The sequence below is a fragment of the Populus euphratica genome, unplaced genomic scaffold (genome assembly GCF_000495115.2).
Source record: "Populus euphratica unplaced genomic scaffold, PopEup_1.0 scaffold183.1, whole genome shotgun sequence".
In the NCBI taxonomy this organism is placed as follows: Eukaryota; Viridiplantae; Streptophyta; class Magnoliopsida; order Malpighiales; family Salicaceae; genus Populus; species Populus euphratica.
The window spans coordinates 418,225-435,399 of record NW_011500064.1 but is presented as its reverse complement, the minus strand read 5'-3'; the positions used below and the strand labels follow the sequence as shown (position 1 = coordinate 435,399).

At 28.0% G+C, this 17,175-nt stretch overlaps 2 protein-coding genes across 4 annotated transcripts; both read right to left on the bottom strand.

Moving 5' to 3' along the window:
- Positions 1–9,842: 9,842 nt before the first annotated feature.
- LOC105108199 (major allergen Pru ar 1-like) lies at positions 9,843–12,342 on the bottom strand. Its single transcript, XM_011002404.1, has 2 exons — positions 12,339–12,342; positions 9,843–10,422 (listed from the first exon to the last, which is right to left on the bottom strand). Exons 1-2 carry the CDS (start codon positions 12,340–12,342, stop codon positions 10,127–10,129), a joined length of 300 nt encoding a protein of 99 aa, XP_011000706.1. The 3' UTR covers positions 9,843–10,126.
- Positions 10,981–14,196, bottom strand: LOC105108192 (probable xyloglucan endotransglucosylase/hydrolase protein 8). 3 transcript variants are annotated; one of them, XM_011002398.1, is made up of 6 exons: positions 13,884–14,196; positions 13,625–13,725; positions 13,338–13,442; positions 13,206–13,303; positions 12,428–12,832; positions 10,981–11,044 (listed from the first exon to the last, which is right to left on the bottom strand). In XM_011002398.1, exons 1-5 carry the CDS (start codon positions 14,074–14,076, stop codon positions 12,430–12,432), a joined length of 900 nt encoding a protein of 299 aa, XP_011000700.1. In that variant the 5' UTR covers positions 14,077–14,196; the 3' UTR covers positions 10,981–11,044; positions 12,428–12,429. The 3 variants fall into 3 exon arrangements, with proteins under 3 accessions (XP_011000700.1, XP_011000699.1, XP_011000698.1); XM_011002397.1 differs by lacking the exon at positions 10,981–11,044 and adding an exon at positions 11,248–11,374 and having other exon boundaries at positions 12,427–12,832; XM_011002396.1 differs by lacking the exon at positions 10,981–11,044 and having other exon boundaries at positions 12,297–12,832; positions 13,884–14,195.
- Positions 14,197–17,175: the final 2,979 nt, after the last annotated feature.

Sequence of the window (17,175 nt, the reverse complement as noted above, 5' to 3'; positions counted from 1 at the left end):
TTTTCCAAAGTGATAACACCCATTATAACTTAGGATTTTAAAAGACTGAGAAGGGGGGAGATATTTTGTTGATTTGGAAGATGTTTTTGTGATGCTGGAACAAGAGGAGGAGAGGTAGTATTTATAGCATGAAATTGAAAGGATCACACAGATGTGTCGATGAGCAGTGCTAATTAATTCTTCATATTTGTTTAAATTAAATAATTTATGTCCTAGTCAAATAAATCACCAACAATTTAATTTATGTCCTAGTCAAATTAAACAATTTGGAAACCATATAAAATTCTAATTGACTATGCATGCTCTCCAACAATTTGGAAAATCCTAGCACATCAATTTTATGGAAGATAACTATATATTTACGACTTGAATAATTCCGAACTGACGGGAATTTCTTCAGATGGTTTACTTGAGTTGTTAGATAGTATAATAACTTGATAAAATTTGAAAAAAAAAATTTAAAAATCTAGAAAGTGTATTTTGATAAGCCATCAAATAATATAATCGTCAACTATATTAAAAAATATGTAGTATTCCTTTTCTCTTTTGACAGAATTGAGAAAGGACTTATAAGTTGCATCATTTTTAAGAATAATTGTGTAGGCACGACTGCATAGAATTAGTGATGTCCCATTTTCAATTTAAGTAGATATTGATGTGATGTGCTTGGATATTTTTAAAAACAAAGGATTACATTGTAATAATGAGACGATAGTTAAATTTCTTGTCTATGTAGGATCAAAATGTATTTGTATGTTTTCGCACATGATTGTATCATTTTCACTAACACTTCATTTCATATTATTAGTTTTAGATTATCATATCATCAATTTTTAGATTTTTATTGGATAGGTGTCCTTCACGTCTATCTATTTTTTTTTTTCATTGTAGAAAAAATATCAAGAAGATACAAACATTTAAAAAAAATTATTTAAGATTCCAGTTATTAACTTGAAATTAAAAAATAATTAAAAAAACAATGACAAAAAGTCAAAGTCAAATATAGTAAAGTTGCTGAATGGATAACTAAAAACATGATATTAGAATAATTTTATAAAAAAAATACAAATTACTAATAAATTTAACAATGATGAATGAAATTAAATTAAAAAAATAAAAATGACTCAACTCAACCTATCTCAACCTTTAAAACTTATGACAATTATCATAAAATCAAATCACAAGTGTAAAAGATAAATCCAAACAAGGATCATGAGATTGTGACCTATTTGAAAATATAGTCTTAAGAGCATTCTAGACTTGTGTGGATGCGTTAAACCATACACTATTCTAAAATTTTGACTAGGTGATGATAATATAATACCCAATAGATCTTTTTCTTTTTTATACCATGTTGTATAAATTATCAGCATTGGTTTCCAACGAGAGGGTCAAAACCTTCAACGAAACTTAGAAGATCATTAAGGTTTAGAAAGGATAGAAATTGGACTAGCAGCTTAGATAATTTGATCCATCAAGTTTAAAGGATGATAGAGGTGAGGTATGACAAAGATTGAGAGGGTTGGTGATATCATGTGAAGGTAATAAAGGAGACATTATGTGGAAGCAGAATCAAAGAAAAGGTATCTGTGAGCTATAATGACTCTGATGCTAAGTTAGGAGAAGAATGTTTTTGTATGATTCTTATCTGATCAACTTAAACATTGTACATCAGTTTGTATTTATATATAGGAGTACATGATAAAAGAGTAAAAGAAGAATAAAAATGTGGAGCTAATTTAGTTTACAGTTGTAGATAATCATATCAAATATTCTTAAGGAATTATAGTAACAGATTATGCAGGATTGACTGCATATCATAAAAAAATTTGATTTAAAATTTTACGAACATAAGTTATTTTATCCGAAAAACTTCCAGAATAGGATTTTCCTTATCAGTAACCTTAACAGTATTGTGACTCTAAGTTTAGACATTCAGATGAAGTGTGCGTATTATCTCACCATTCAAATTTGAGTTTTGTTTTTGGATTTCAAAAATATTTTAAAAAAGTTTGAAATTTTTTTATTTTTTCTTTACTTCAATTTTTTTTTTTTCATATCATCTTAATCTTTTAAATTTTTTTATTTTTTATTTTCTTCAAATTTTTTTTATTTTCATATCATCTTAATATTTTAATATTAAAAATAATTTTTAAAAAATAAAAAAAATATTATTTTAATATATTTTAAAATAAAAATACTTTAAAAAATAATTATAATCCAATTTCATGAATCGGATCAGATGCCGTCGGTTAGTCATGAAGCCAAATTCTGACTTCAAATCTCACCACCAAACGATTGAGGTAGCCCTCGTGTTTTGATGTTTAAGCCAAATTCATAGTCGGTTAGTCCAAGAATGTTTCTTTTAGAAATTGATAAAACTTAGAGCCTATTTGGTTAAAAGAACAAAATAAAAATGAAAATGAAAATTAAATCTATTTTTATTTTCATAGTGGCAGGTGAGGATAAAAATAACAAATTAGAATGATTTTTTTTAATAAAAGAAGGATATATTATTTTTATTTATTTTACATCAACTACTTTACTATGCTGTTTATTCTTACATTTTTACCCTTTTCGTGTAAGTGGCTTTACATTGAAATAATATTGACCACTTTTTAATAATAAAATATAAAAATATAAAATCAAGATACAAGAACTATTGGTGGGCTGCCAAAAAAACGATGCACTGTAAATCCATCTACTTGTCTACTTTATTTGTGGGAAAATAGTTTTTTTTAATAATTTTTTTGAAAGGTAAATTTTTAAAAAGTAGATTACTTTTTCATATTTAGTAGTTTTATAAAAAAAATAAGGTGAAAAATATTTTCTAGTATTTTCTATAACATATTAATATTTTAAAATAGTTTTCAAATTTATTAAAATAACAAGGACTAAAACTGACAGAGAAAAAAAGTTGATTGAAGATGAAATTAAAATATATATATAATTTAATAAATTATAAAAAATAAAAAAAATAGCAATAAAAAAATAAGAACTTAATCTGACAGATAAAAAAATTAAAAGATGATGAAATTAAGAAAAAAATTCAATCTCATAAATTATTCTAAATAAAATATATAACAATCAAAAGAATAGGAACCAAATAAATAGAGAAAAAAATCAATTAAGAAAAAGATATATAGGAGAAAAATAAATAACAATCAAAATAATAAGGGTTAAAGTTAATATAAGAATCTAGTTAAATCAAATTTTAAGGGATAAAATTAAAAAACATAATAAATAAAAAAATAATTCAAAAAAAAATATATAACAATTAAAATATCAAGGGTGAAATTTGATATAATTAACATATAACAAGATATTTTTAAAATTTTATAATTTTCAAAAGGTATATTCTGTTAAAAAAATATTATTTTTCTAAAAAACAAGTTAAAATTTTCTTTTCCTCTAGAACGTTTTTCATTGATTATATTTTTATTGTAGTTCAAGAAGAGAGAGAAAAACACGTTAGAGGATGGACAAAGCACATAAATTTATATTTGAATTGAATATAAATAATCGAATAAATTAATTGATGTCCAATAGTGAAATAGATAGTTATTTTATATTTTTTAGTTACATGTTGATTGCATGAAAATCAGGTAAGCAAATATACAATTGCTTGTTTTTCTTCCGAAACTAAAAACAAAGTTTTAGTGAATGGTACTTATTCTGTTTATTTCTGCTTTTATCGTTTGGTATAATAACCTTTGTTGTAATCTATTTTTAGGTCTTCATACAAAAAAATATAAAAAAATCAAAAAATATATATTAAAAAGAAATTAAAAAATGATAATAACGAGAAAAGGATGCTAGAACACCTAGAAAATAGTCAGAAATTGGTTAATAAGGTTCAAAAATACAAAGTTTGAAATTTACTAGTATACTTTTAACTGATGAGAGCTTCAATTGAAATTTACTAGTATACTTTTAACTGATAAGAGCTTCAATGATAAAGAAAAATTAATTTGAGGAAGAAAAATTTAAAATTAGATGTTTATGGACTTCATTAAATTTTATTGAAAGTTTAATTAAATTTATGGAAGGTTTAATTATAAGAAAAATTAATTTTTAAGTCAATTTAAGCTTTAATTGCAAGAAATTAAAGTTTTAATGTCAAATTATATTTTATTAAAAGTTGATTTGGTAAAATAATGGACTTAATGCATAAATAATAAAGTTTAATTGCTAATTAGGTACTTAATTGAAAAAATGTAAAACCAATAACTAAAATTAAAAAAAATACACAAATTAAAGGACTAATTTGAAAAATTAACTCTTTGACGCTCTTTTTTTTAAAAATAAAATAACATGTTTTGATCATAATAACACTATTTCATATACTACTAAAAATAAAAAATAAAAAACAGTGTTGTTTTTAATTACACTGTACAGAGGAACATGTAGAAGTAGGGGAAGAAAAGGCTTCTCTCCCTTGCAACATCACTATCTCTCTTTCCACCCCACTTGTCCAAGAAACCTGGCACAACCCATGGCCACCCATACCCTACCACCATGCCACAATGATGAAGAAAGCCAGGAGAGCCATGCCCAGCAAGCAGCTCCCCAGCCCACCTTACTCAGTGTCATGGCAGGGGTAACGTGGCCCTCTCCTCCTATGCTTATAAATACCAGAGGAGGGCATCATAGGAAAGGAGGAGTGAGGCGTATTTTGGGGGTTGAAAAATAGAGGATTTTTATTTTTTTATTTTTGGAGAGGAGAGAAACGTAAATAGAGGGAAAGAAGGGAAATAAACATAGGAAAAAGCAAAGTAGAGGAGGGAAGATTTGTTTGAAAGACAGAGGTGAGAAAGGTTTGAGGGAGGGAAAGATTTTCAAATCAGCAGACCGGGGGACAAATGTGAGAGAGGGGGAAGAACTAGGAGAATTTTATAGAGGAGAACAAAATAGAGAGAAGGAAGCAAGAGATAGTTTTAGAGAGGAACAGAGAATTGTTTAAGGAACAGAGGGGGAGAATAGAAGAGAGAGAAGGGAGAAACCAAAAAAAAAACAGAGAGAAAAATAAGCAAAGGAACCAAAACAGGGGAGAATAGAGACGCGAAGGAGGAAGACAAGGAAAGAACAAAAAAAAAAAAACCAAGGAAAAAGAAACAGAGGAAGAACGCCCTTCTCCACCGCAGCAGCTGCCCTAGTCTGCGAGAACAACACCGCCGTTTGGAATCGTCATCCACTGCGAGCACACCACCTGACCGCCGCTATTAGCCACACCCACCATCACCACCAACATCGTGAGCTGCCACCAAGTCTGCTTTCCCCTCGCCTCTCTCTTCTTCCTTCTTCTCCTTCACTGCATCGTCTTCATTATTCTACGTGAACAATGGAGAGTGCTCCATTGTTTATCCGGCCTAATACAAAAATTTTCAAATAAAATATTTTGAAAATTTTGTAATTTTCCAGTTTATTTTTTTTACTGAATTTTGATTAATATCGGTATGTATTTTTATATTGCAAAGATATAAATCCAATATTAAAATATCCGATTTTTTTTAAAATATTAAAAAACAATGTTTTTATTTTCATGCATATGATCAAATTTCTCAAAGCTAAAAAAATCATTTTGTATTTTCATACAATAAAATTAACTTTAAAAAATATGTTTTAGTATGTTTTTTAGTTTTAATAACTAGTTTATTGAAGTCACGAAAACTTGGCCAATATTTTTTTTAAAAAAATATTTTATTTTATTTTAATGTTCGAGATTATAAATTTATATGTAAAACGTATTCCCGTTATTAAAAAGATAGTTCATTTATAGACATTAGAACGGTTAGGCTTTATCAGATAAGATAAGGATCTCCTCACTAAGGAGGATTTTTCTTAAACCATAGACAAACTAATAATTAGATATACAATGAAACCACAGCATTTATTAGACAATTAAATAATGCAACTTACCTTAGGTAGGATGTATTTGGGGTGTTAATACCTTCTCTTTACATATCTAATCTTAGTACTTAATTTCTGAGACTAGGTAGGATTTCTAATAATCAAAATAATAGGTAGTGACTCTCATTCTATTTTTCACTTATAAAGTATAAGAATTTCTTATCTTCCTATATTTGTTAGATAGATACACATACCTGAAAGGGTGGATGATCGTCGTGACGCTACATATATGCAACAACCTTGATGCCACTTATTTGTCTACAAATCCTATTTTTCATGCTCGTATAAATCATGTTGAAGTTAATTATCATTTTATCCAAGATAGAGTTGCAAAGAAGGAGATTTAGATTCTTTTTATTTCCTCTAATGATCAATTTGTAAATGTCTTTACCAAGCCACTTTCTAATATTGTAGGCATACTACATATGAAATATTATAGTTATCCTATTGTGGTGTAACCTCTATTATTAATATTATATATTGCCATATATATATATATAGAAAGGGTTGGATAACAAATAAGTTAAGTTTCTGAATTATTCTTAACATTAAGCAAGTGAGGCATATGTGATATTCACCAGCTGAGAGAGAAAGTGTTAGAAGAGATTATTAATTTTTTTATTAAAAACAAATAACAATAACAATAATAATAATAATTAATGTGAAAATAACATAAAAAATAAAAGAGAAAGTGAAGTTTGATTAAGAAAATCATTTAACCAACCCCCGATCATATTTCTTACGGGCATACATTCTATTCGTTGGATTTTACAAACATAAAATCTTTCCAAAAGGATAGTTCATGTGTACATAACCTGCATGGCAAATGTCCTAGTCAAATAAATCACCTATGAAACCATAAAAAATTCTAATTGACTCTGTATGCTCTCCAACAGGAATTTCTTCAGATGGTTTACTTGAGTTGTTTTGTATTTATATCGTTAATCAAATACCCATATCTTGGTTTAAAGCTTATACAGGCGGCCTAAATTTTATATTTAAGCAATATTGTTTCAATTTTTATTCATCTTTTTTCTCTCCTCTCTCTCTCTCTCTCTCTCTCTCTCTCTCTCTCTCTCTCTCTCTCTCTCTCTCTCTCTCTCTCTATATATATATATATATATATATATATAGGCTGAGAGAGTTGAAGAAAAGCCACCGGGCAGGATGACAATAGATAGGGCCCCAATCATTACAAGTTGAAAATCTAGAAGGTTTGAATAAATATAAGTTGAAAAATCTAGAAGGTATTCCTTTTCTCATTTGAGAGAATTGAAAAAGGACTTATAAGTTGCATCATTTTTAAGAACAATTGTGGATGGACGACTGCGTACTGTATAAATAAATAAATAAAAGATATAACTTAAATTTGTTTTCAATCTATAACCCGAATCTCAATTAAATACCTAAGAATTTTGTTGTGTTATAAAGTTTTCGAAAATTTTCAATTAATTGGTTCATCCATTTTTCATAATAATTTATTATAATATTAATATTTTAAAAATGACAATTTACTATCCATTTATCATACTTTTCATTTATGATCTCATTTATTTTATATGGAAAATAATAAAAAGAATTATCATGATATGTTCTTAATGTCCTATTTTATAATAGAATTAGTCATGTCCAGTTTTCAATTTAAATAAATATTGATGTTCTTGTATATTTTATAAAAATCAAAGGATCAAATTAAAATCATGAGAAGTGTTGATGAATTTTACAAGTGCATGAATTGTAATAAGTAATAAAATGATAAGTATAGTATTTTTCCATGAAAATTTTTAAAAATTACAACTAATTATCAAAATCTTTTAATTTATGATCTATTCAAGAAATCAAATGAAATAATTTACGAAATAAAAATTAATGATTAAAAACAAACAACTAACTAATTAAATATTATTAAATTATATTCTATTGACTCTAGGATTTCTAACTTACTATAACTATTTTTGTGTGAACTTTCTTAATTAAATTAATTATTTCTAGCATTAACAATCAAGTTTTTCTAATTTAAACACTAATCTCTCTCGAGTATCAATAAATTATTTCGACAAGCAAATTTCATATACTCTATAAATTTCTGAACTTGTCAAAATTTATTAAGAATCATAAAACCTTTAACTATTATAAAATTTCATAGGATATCTCTATCCTATAGATTTCTTAAAGTATTTCAAACACTTTCTAAAATAATAATCACTTCTCCGTCTCAAAATAAATCCCAAATCATGCAAATGTTGGTCAAATATACACAAGCATTAAGCATAAAATGACATACTCAACAACTAATGTAATAATTCAATCAAATAAATTGTTCACATATTTATTGTAAGGTTACATAAAAAATCCTAGAATAAAAGTCTACTCCATGATTAAATTAAAGATAAATAAACTTGATATGATAAACATCACTCAAAAGAGAGAATAACAATAGAATAGCTAGGTGTCTTCCAATCTGCTCTAATTTTCGATCCTCTATTTTTCTCTGTTTTTTACTCTCCTTTTATCTCGTCTTTTTTCTTCTTCTTTTTTGGTGTATTGAAGGGTATCTTTTTGTTTTTTTCGTTTCCCTAGCTGATTCTCTTTTTTTTTCTCTTACACTCTCACATTTTTACCCCTGCTAAATTAAGAAGGTTCTCTTCTTTGTTTTGTATTCCTTCCTATCCTGATATTGCAGGCTAGATTTAAGGCAGAAAATATACGAATTACTTCCTATCCTGATATTGCAGGCTAGATTTGAGGCAGAAAATATGCGAATTCAAAGATTTCTATTTCTAGAGAAATTATAGAAAATCAAATCTTCTTTCTAGAAACTTTTATGTTATTTTTTTTTTAACCTCTGAGACTTGAGATATGGGCCCTAACCTGAAACAACATTTGAAATGCAGGAATTTGGGATCCAAATCAATCCTTATTTTTCGACTAGCTTTTTAGGCTTCAAAATAAAAAAATAAAAATAAAAACTGAATTTTATGCCTTTCATTTTTCGACTAGCTTTTTAGGCTTCAAAAAAAAAAAAACTGAGTTTTATGCCTTTCATATATTTTGTAGATCTTCATCTTAGATTTTGAAAATGATAATAAACACTTGGAACTGAGTTGTATAACTTTATTTGCAGCCCAAAATCAATTAGTGTTCAACTTTACTGTCGGATTTTGCCTGCTCAATAGTTTAGTATCTGGAAACACATCCATTATTGATCAATAGTTCAATAAGAGTTCCAAAATTTTAATTAATTTATGTAATATATTTAAAATATTTCAAAATCAAGCATGAATAGTGGAAAATATACATGCTATAAATTCTCTTATCAAGAAGATAATTAAATTGCTTGTCTATTTTGGATCAAAATGTATTTGTATGTCTGCGCATATGTAATGAGTGTATCATTTTCACTAACACTTCATTTCATGCTAACGGTTTTAGATTATATTGATGAAAATTACCAACTAATCTAATGATGATGATAGATGAAATTAAAAATTAAAAAAAATGACCGAAGCTAACCTAATTCAATTTTTAGAACATGTGATACTGATCACGAAACTGGATCACAGCACAAAAATAAATTTCAAACGCGGATCATGAGATTGTGATTGATTAGAAAATCTAGTTTTAATAGCAATCCATACTTGTTTGAATGTGTTTAAACCATACACTATTCCAACAAGATATAGACGATAGATCATAATATAATACCCAAAGGATCTTGTTCTTTCTTATACCACGTTGTATAAAATGGATTGGGTGAATTATCAGCATTGGTTTTCATGGTCAAAACCTTCAACAACTCTACAACTCTAGAAGTGTTTAGAAAGGGCAGAAATTGGGACTGCCAGCGTAGATAATTTGATCCATCAAGTTTAAGGGATGGGGTGGTAAGGTATGAGAAAGATAAAGGCATCTGACAGCTATAATGGCTCCGATTCAAAGTAAACACTTGACGACATGGTGATTTTTATTATGTATTTTGCAAACAATACAATAACATCAACTATTGAATAGAACTGCTTCACTACAATTAACCAAATGACCACAAAATCAAATACTACTAAAGTAATATTTGATATACTTCAGTACTCTCCAGTTTTTTTGCCAGTAACAAGGATGGAAAATTTACCAAGGAGAAGAAGAAAAAGCAATAAACGCACTGCCAACGACAACCAAGAAAAGGCCACACTAAAAAGAAAATGAAACATGGGAATCGTATTTAGGCATCTGGATTGGCTAAGAAGTAGGCTTCAACAGCCTTGAACAAGCCTCCTGTCTTTTTGCCATACACATCCTTGATTTGATCTTTGTTGATCTCAGCATCACCCTTGATGTAATATGTGCTGGTTCTCTTGCAAATGGAACCTCCCTCAGGAGTTGGCACGAACTTGTGCTCATAAGTCACCTTTTCTACTGCATCCTTCCAAACATTGGCTTCAATCAAGCTGAAGCTGTAGGTCAAGTTCTCTTCGTCAATTGCCTCAATCTTTTGCTTCGCATAACTGAGTTCTTTGCCTGCAAGTTATTTGTTTAAATTAAATAATTTATGTCCTAGTCAAATAAATCACCCTTGAAACCATATAAAATTCTAATTGACTATGCATGCTCTCCAACAATTTGGAAAATCCTAGCACATCAATTTTATGGAAGATAACTATATATTTACGACTTGAATAATTCCAAGCTGACGGGAATTTCTTCAGATGGTTTAGTTGAGTTGTTTTGTCTTCATATAGTTAAACTGGGGTCTTTCAAAAATCAATAATGGAAAAAAGATTTTAAGAAATGGAGATTGGAAAACATATAAATCAAACTCATGATCCCCCCACCATATCTAAAAATTTAAAGCTCACAGAGGCGGCCTAAATTTTATATTTAAGCAATGTTTTTTCCAATTTTATGTGTATATATATAGGGAGAGAGCGAAGCCACCGGCCAGGATGACAAAAGATAAAGCCCAAATCATTAGCGAGTGGTCAAATGAAGCGCCTACCAATGTAGATAGTATAATAACTTGACAAAATTTGAAAAAACAATTTTAAAAATCTAGAAGGTATTCCTTTTCTCTTTTGAGAGAATTGAAAAGGGACTTGTAAGTTGCATCATGTTTAAGAATAATTGTGTAGGCATGACTGCATACTGTATAAATCTCAACACCAAACGATTGAGGTAGCCCTCATGTTCTGATGATTAAGCCAAATTCATAGTCGGTTGGTCCAAGAATGTTTCTTTTAGAGCTATTTGGTTAAAAGAACAAAATAGAAATGAAAATAAAAATTAAATCTAATTTATTTTCGTAGTGGAAGGTGAGAATAAAAATAACAAATGAGAAAGATTTTTTTTTAATTAAAAGAAGGATATATTATTTTTATTTATTTTACATCAACTACTTTACTATGCTGTTTATTCTTACATTTTTACCCTTTTCGTGTAAGTGGCTTTACATTGAAATAATATTGAACACTTTTTAATAATAAAATATAAACATAGAAAATCAAGATACAAGAACTATTAGTGGGTTGCCAAACAACGATTTACTGTAAATCCTTCTACTTGCCTAATTCATCTATCGAAAAGTGTTTTTTTTAATATATATATATATATTCCATGGGAAGTAAATTTTTAAAAAGTAAATTATTTTCTTATATTTGATAATATCATGAAAAATAAATTGAAAAATATTTTATAGTATTTAGCTATTCCTTGAAAAATAAGTTAGAAAATAAATTATTAATATTTTAAAATATTTTTCAAGTTTACTAAAGAATAGGGATCAAAATTAATTGATGAAAAAGTTGGAGGATGAAATTAAAAAAATATAATTTCATAAATTATCTCAAATAAAAAATAAGGAACAAATCTGGAAAAAAAAGTCAAAATGAGTAAATTGAAAAAAAAATTCAATTTTATAAATTATTCTAAATAAAATATATAATAATCAAAAGAATAGGAACCAAATAAATAGATAAAAAAAATTCAATTAAGAAAATGATCGGAGAAAAATAAATAACAATCAAAAGAATGATAAGTAAAGTTGATTTAAGAATTAACTTAAATTAAATTTTAAGAGATAAAATTAAAAAAATTCAAAAAAAAATAATTCAAAAAATATATATAATGATAAAAAAAATGAGGGCCAAATTTGACATAATCAACATATAACAAGATAATTTTGAATTTTTATAACTTCTAAAAAACATATTCTGTTTAAAATAATTAAAAAATATTTTTAAAAAAATCAAACTAAATTTTTCTTTTACTTTATTGATTATATTTTTATTGTAATTTAAGAACATAGATAAAAACACTTTACAGGATGGGACAAAGTACAGCAATTTATATTTGAATTGAATATAAATAATTGAATAAATTAAATAGATGTGCAATAGTGAAATAGAATAGCTGGCAGAAAAATACATTGTGATTTATACCCATCTCAAAATGGTATCCAAGAAAAAGACAGAAAAGAAATAGAAAAAATATATGATGCTGAAGAATAACAATTAATTCATCACTAGCTCATCAATCCCATGGACTCAATTTGCACTCCACTGGCAGTGCTGGGAATCTTTCAGTGTCTTTGCAATAATCATAGATCACAAGGTTTCTTCGGACCCAGGCATAGTCCATTTTCTGTTCATCTGAGAGATGCCAAGCATCGTATTGATCCCACCAGTATTTAGTCGTTGTTGATACAGAGGCAGGGTATGGATCTTCCCATTGACAACCTTCAACAGTGAAGTCCTTGTAAAAGGACACAAATGGGGCCTTTTTCCAGTCTGTCTTCTCTAGCCCTCCTCTAGTAGCCCAATCATCTGCGTTCCAGATACTTGAAAATAGGTACATGGGCTTCTCATTGGGGAAGAAATTATTTGGTTCTCCATTGTTCTTGTGCACCCTTATTGCTACTTTATCAACAAAAAACCTGCTTAGCGTATGAAAAATCCAAGTCAGTGTCACTGTCATCTAACCCCAGTTGCAAGCAAATCTCTTAGGCTTATTTTTTGACTGGTTCCCACAATGTTTATCTCTTCCTGCAGTAACTATTGTGTTTTTTAAGTGTTTTTTTATATAATTTTAATGTGCTAATATAAAAACATAATTTTGAAATGCATTTTTCAATGGAAAAACATATACGTTACCAAACACACCGGGAGGCAACTAGCCCTTTAATCTACTTTTTTTGCCATTTTCTTTTTGCTTTTGCTTTTGCTTTTGCTTTTGTGCAAGATTGCAGCATGAAAACTTGAATCATCAGGTGCCTTGATCTAGCTGTAGCATAGAATCGAAGGACTTACACTATCTGGAGATTGTCCCAGAGAATGGAATAGGTGTGGTACTCCTCGGTAGGGTCGAACCAAAGCATGTGCCTCATTTCACGATTACCAGTACCATTACTCCTCGGTAGGGTCGAACCAAAGCATGTACTCCTTGTATATATTTGTTTGAATCAAATAGGGTTCTCCAGTTCTATTCCCCAAGAACTCAAAGTCCAACTCATCTCTTGTTGGCCCTGCCCCATTCTCTGTACACATCTGCAAACACAGATGAATCCACTTTAGCCTACCTCCGTAATAATTTCCTGTACTTACTGTCAAGCTCGAATTAAGTCCAAAAAAAAAAATAGTTTAAATATTTATGAAGACTTTGATTAAGCTTCACAGCCATGAATCTTTATGGCATTTTGAGCGTATGGGGCGGTAGAAGAAAGACTTACATAATAAGCTGTCACAACACCTGCAGAGTCACCTCCAACCAATTTCAGCTTCATGCTAAACCACCCAAATCTATATTTATGCTTGGTTTGAAATCCACAACCTGATAATTAAGAAAAAAAGTGATTTAATAAGATTAAAAATCTTGAACATTAAGCATGGAATATATGATAAATTCATCCCATTCAATCAATGAACGAATAAAGAACTCTTTAGTTTGCTCTGATTGAAGATTATATAAACGCATAGATAAGTGTGTACCTGTTTCTTTGTCCAATGAGAGATACCAGATCTGGCCATCTTCAGATGTTTTGAAATGATCCTCAGACCACATTATGCTAAAGTTATCCTCAAAAGATGCTTTTGGTTGAGCTGCTTCAGAAGAGACAGAGGAAGCAGCCATGAAAGCTGCAGTGTAGAGAAGAGCTGCCATTGTAGAAACCCTTCTCTCCATTTTGCTTGAAGAAGGCAGGGAATGAGTTTTCTCAGCTAGCAGCTGGATCCTTGTGAGGTGGTGATTTGCATCTAATGATTAGTGTTGGAAATGCAGTGCTTCCAATATGAAGGCTAGAACTGGAAAATCAAGCTGACATTTCATTGTTGATAAATTTGATCATGATCATGTAATGTACAATTTTGCCCATCCATATGCTTGTTTACTGTTGTAGTATATGTTATTTTTAAAAAATATTTTTTAATTAAATATGTATTAAAATTATTTATTTTTAGAATTTCTTTTATTTTTTTATATAGCACTACAAAAAAATATTAAAATATATTAATTTAATAATTTTTTAAATAAAAAATAGTTTAGAAAACAAAACTATAACTAAAATATATTGATGGGGAACATTATGCTACAAAACCGACATGGGTATTGTAGGAATTTAATAAAAATGGTGCATGGAGAATTTACATCACAGAAAAGATAAATGGAAGGCTGAGAAAGCCAGACTGCCCTCCAAAGAAAATTTCAAGGTGGGGTCCATATGCTGTCGCAAGAGAGGAGTGATTTTGATTTTTCAGACAATAATCAGAAAGTTCTTGGACTTGACATCTGGAATTTTTGAAGCACGACATTGTATGAAGTTAAATTGTTATATGGTAATTCACTGCCCAAATTTGCTAGCCTCGGCTCAAAATTTATTTTTAAAAAACAAATTGAGCTTTTTTTATTTTAAAGAAAAATTGTTACGTGTACAACCAGAATTTTATATTAATTAAATAAAAAATTTATATATATAAATAAATATTAAAAACTAAATTAAAAAATTAAAAAATAAATATAGATTAAGAAATTAATTTTGTCTTATATGAAGCAATTCATATTTTTTTAAATAACGATTTTTTTATAAAAAAAAATTAATTTAAATTTTATTGAAATAAATATTTTTCTAGTACAATTCATTTTTTTACTAATCTATTTTTTCAACAAAAAACGTAGCTTTTTTAGCAATATATTTCATTTAATAAAATCCGAAGCCCATTAAAATAAATATCCAATAGGCTCTAAGGGATTCTAAATAATGATAAAAACCGCATCCTTTTAATTAAAACCTATTTATTCTATTAATTTGATTTCTTTGTTGGCAATGTATTTACTAAAATGTTATTCTACAAAAAATATTAGAGTAATAAAAGAAAAATCTAATAAAAATATAATAGATGGTTTGTTATTATATCTCAAATGTATTAAAAAAATATAAAAATAATAGATAAAAAATTTTGATTATGTTTTTTTTGCAACCATGTGATAATAAAAAGCAATTGCGCAAAAAAATCCCAAAATAAAAATTTAAGAAAAAAATAAATACAAGGCAGGGAGTGTTTTAAAAAAAATACTTGTTAATTTTATAAAGAAAACTATAATTTTATTCTTGAAAATTATATTTTAAAATTATTTATTTTCATGAATTTAATTAGACAAAAAAAAATATAAAAAATCAAATATATAAAAGGCCAAGTGGTTGAGCTGGGTGGCCCAATATCTAACCCATTTAAAGAAAAGTCAACGTTAGCATATGATTCCTTTTCTCTTGGGTATAAAAAACAGATGATATTTTATCTGTATTTAAAAAATAAAATAAAAATAGATAATACATTGTCTATTTTTCTAGTTTCCAATCATGTCAAGTTAGAGTTTTTTTTACTCAAAAATTTATTTTTTCAATTTATTTTCATCTAGAAACATGTAATAAACATTTTTATAATATTAATAAACTAATCTATCAACTCACATCACTCTAAAATCATTTAAAAAATACAAAATTAAAATAATAAAAAATCATCTCTCAATCTTGATATAAAAAAAACAATAAAAAAAAACAATAAAAGTAAACACTTTAATGAAAATCCTTCTATTGAATAAAACTATTAATACCAAGATTGTACTTTATTGTTGTTGGAATATGTTTAATTGATTATTTTTTATTTGTTATTTTTTTATGATGTAATCTTTTAAATGTCAAATCCAATAAAAAAAAATGAATCTTTGCATCAAAATCAAAATTCTAAAAATTTTGAGACTAGCAAATGTCTTATTTTTATATTTTATATTATTATTATTTGTCTTTTAATTTTATCTTTCTGCAACTTTTTAAAATGTTATCTGGTAGAAGTTAATCACAATTCAATAAAAAATACTTTTGAGTGAAATTTAAAAAAATATAACAAAACAAAAAGAAAGAAGAAAGAGAGTTGAGAAGCCCATTAGCATTTCTAGAAAAAACATTGAAGTCTACGGTTTCAATGTGCTGGTTTGCTTCACTTTAACCTAGCAATGGAGGTTTATTCAAACTATAAAAAAAAACTTTTTTTTTATTTATGTGGGGGTGTCTGGGTCAGCTTACACGCACCACGACTAATCCTCACGGTCCACTGAACATTCTGCAAGCCTAGTGAACAGGTAAAGCATCGCGGGGGTGACATGCGTGCACGGTAAAACTCGAATCAGGTGCGGAGAAAGAGGACAAGTCCCTCCCACCGCTGAACTAGAATATTACTTACCAAAAATAAAGAAAAACTTTTACTAGAAAGCAGAGCTTGCTCTCTTCGAAATAAAGAAGACCAGCATGCTAATAACAATGGCCAGGAAAGGAGGCAGATTATATTACATAGTTACAAAACAATATCCTCTTCACTATGGCTCAGAGTCTTCAGACAGATCATGCGGGCAACCGGTGGTATACCCTCAAGTATGCTAAAGGATGGAATATTGATAGCCGTCTGATTACAAGTCAAATGCTTGAAACATTGGGTTTCAAATCATCAATTTTGAGTAATGTAAGATTTTGATTTTTTTTTAAATCATCAATTTCTATTTCTAAAACCACATAAATGCATTTTTCACATGATATACAAATGAAAACATTTATATGACTTTACAACATTGGATGGTAAAAGATTATATAGATATGTCAATCAATGATTATTTTGACATAAAAATTTGAAGAAAAAAATATTAACAATTTATATTGCAAGCTACTAATACATCTTTCACAACTCAGATATTAGGTCCATGACCGACAATGTTAAAATAGTGTCGGGGGGGGAA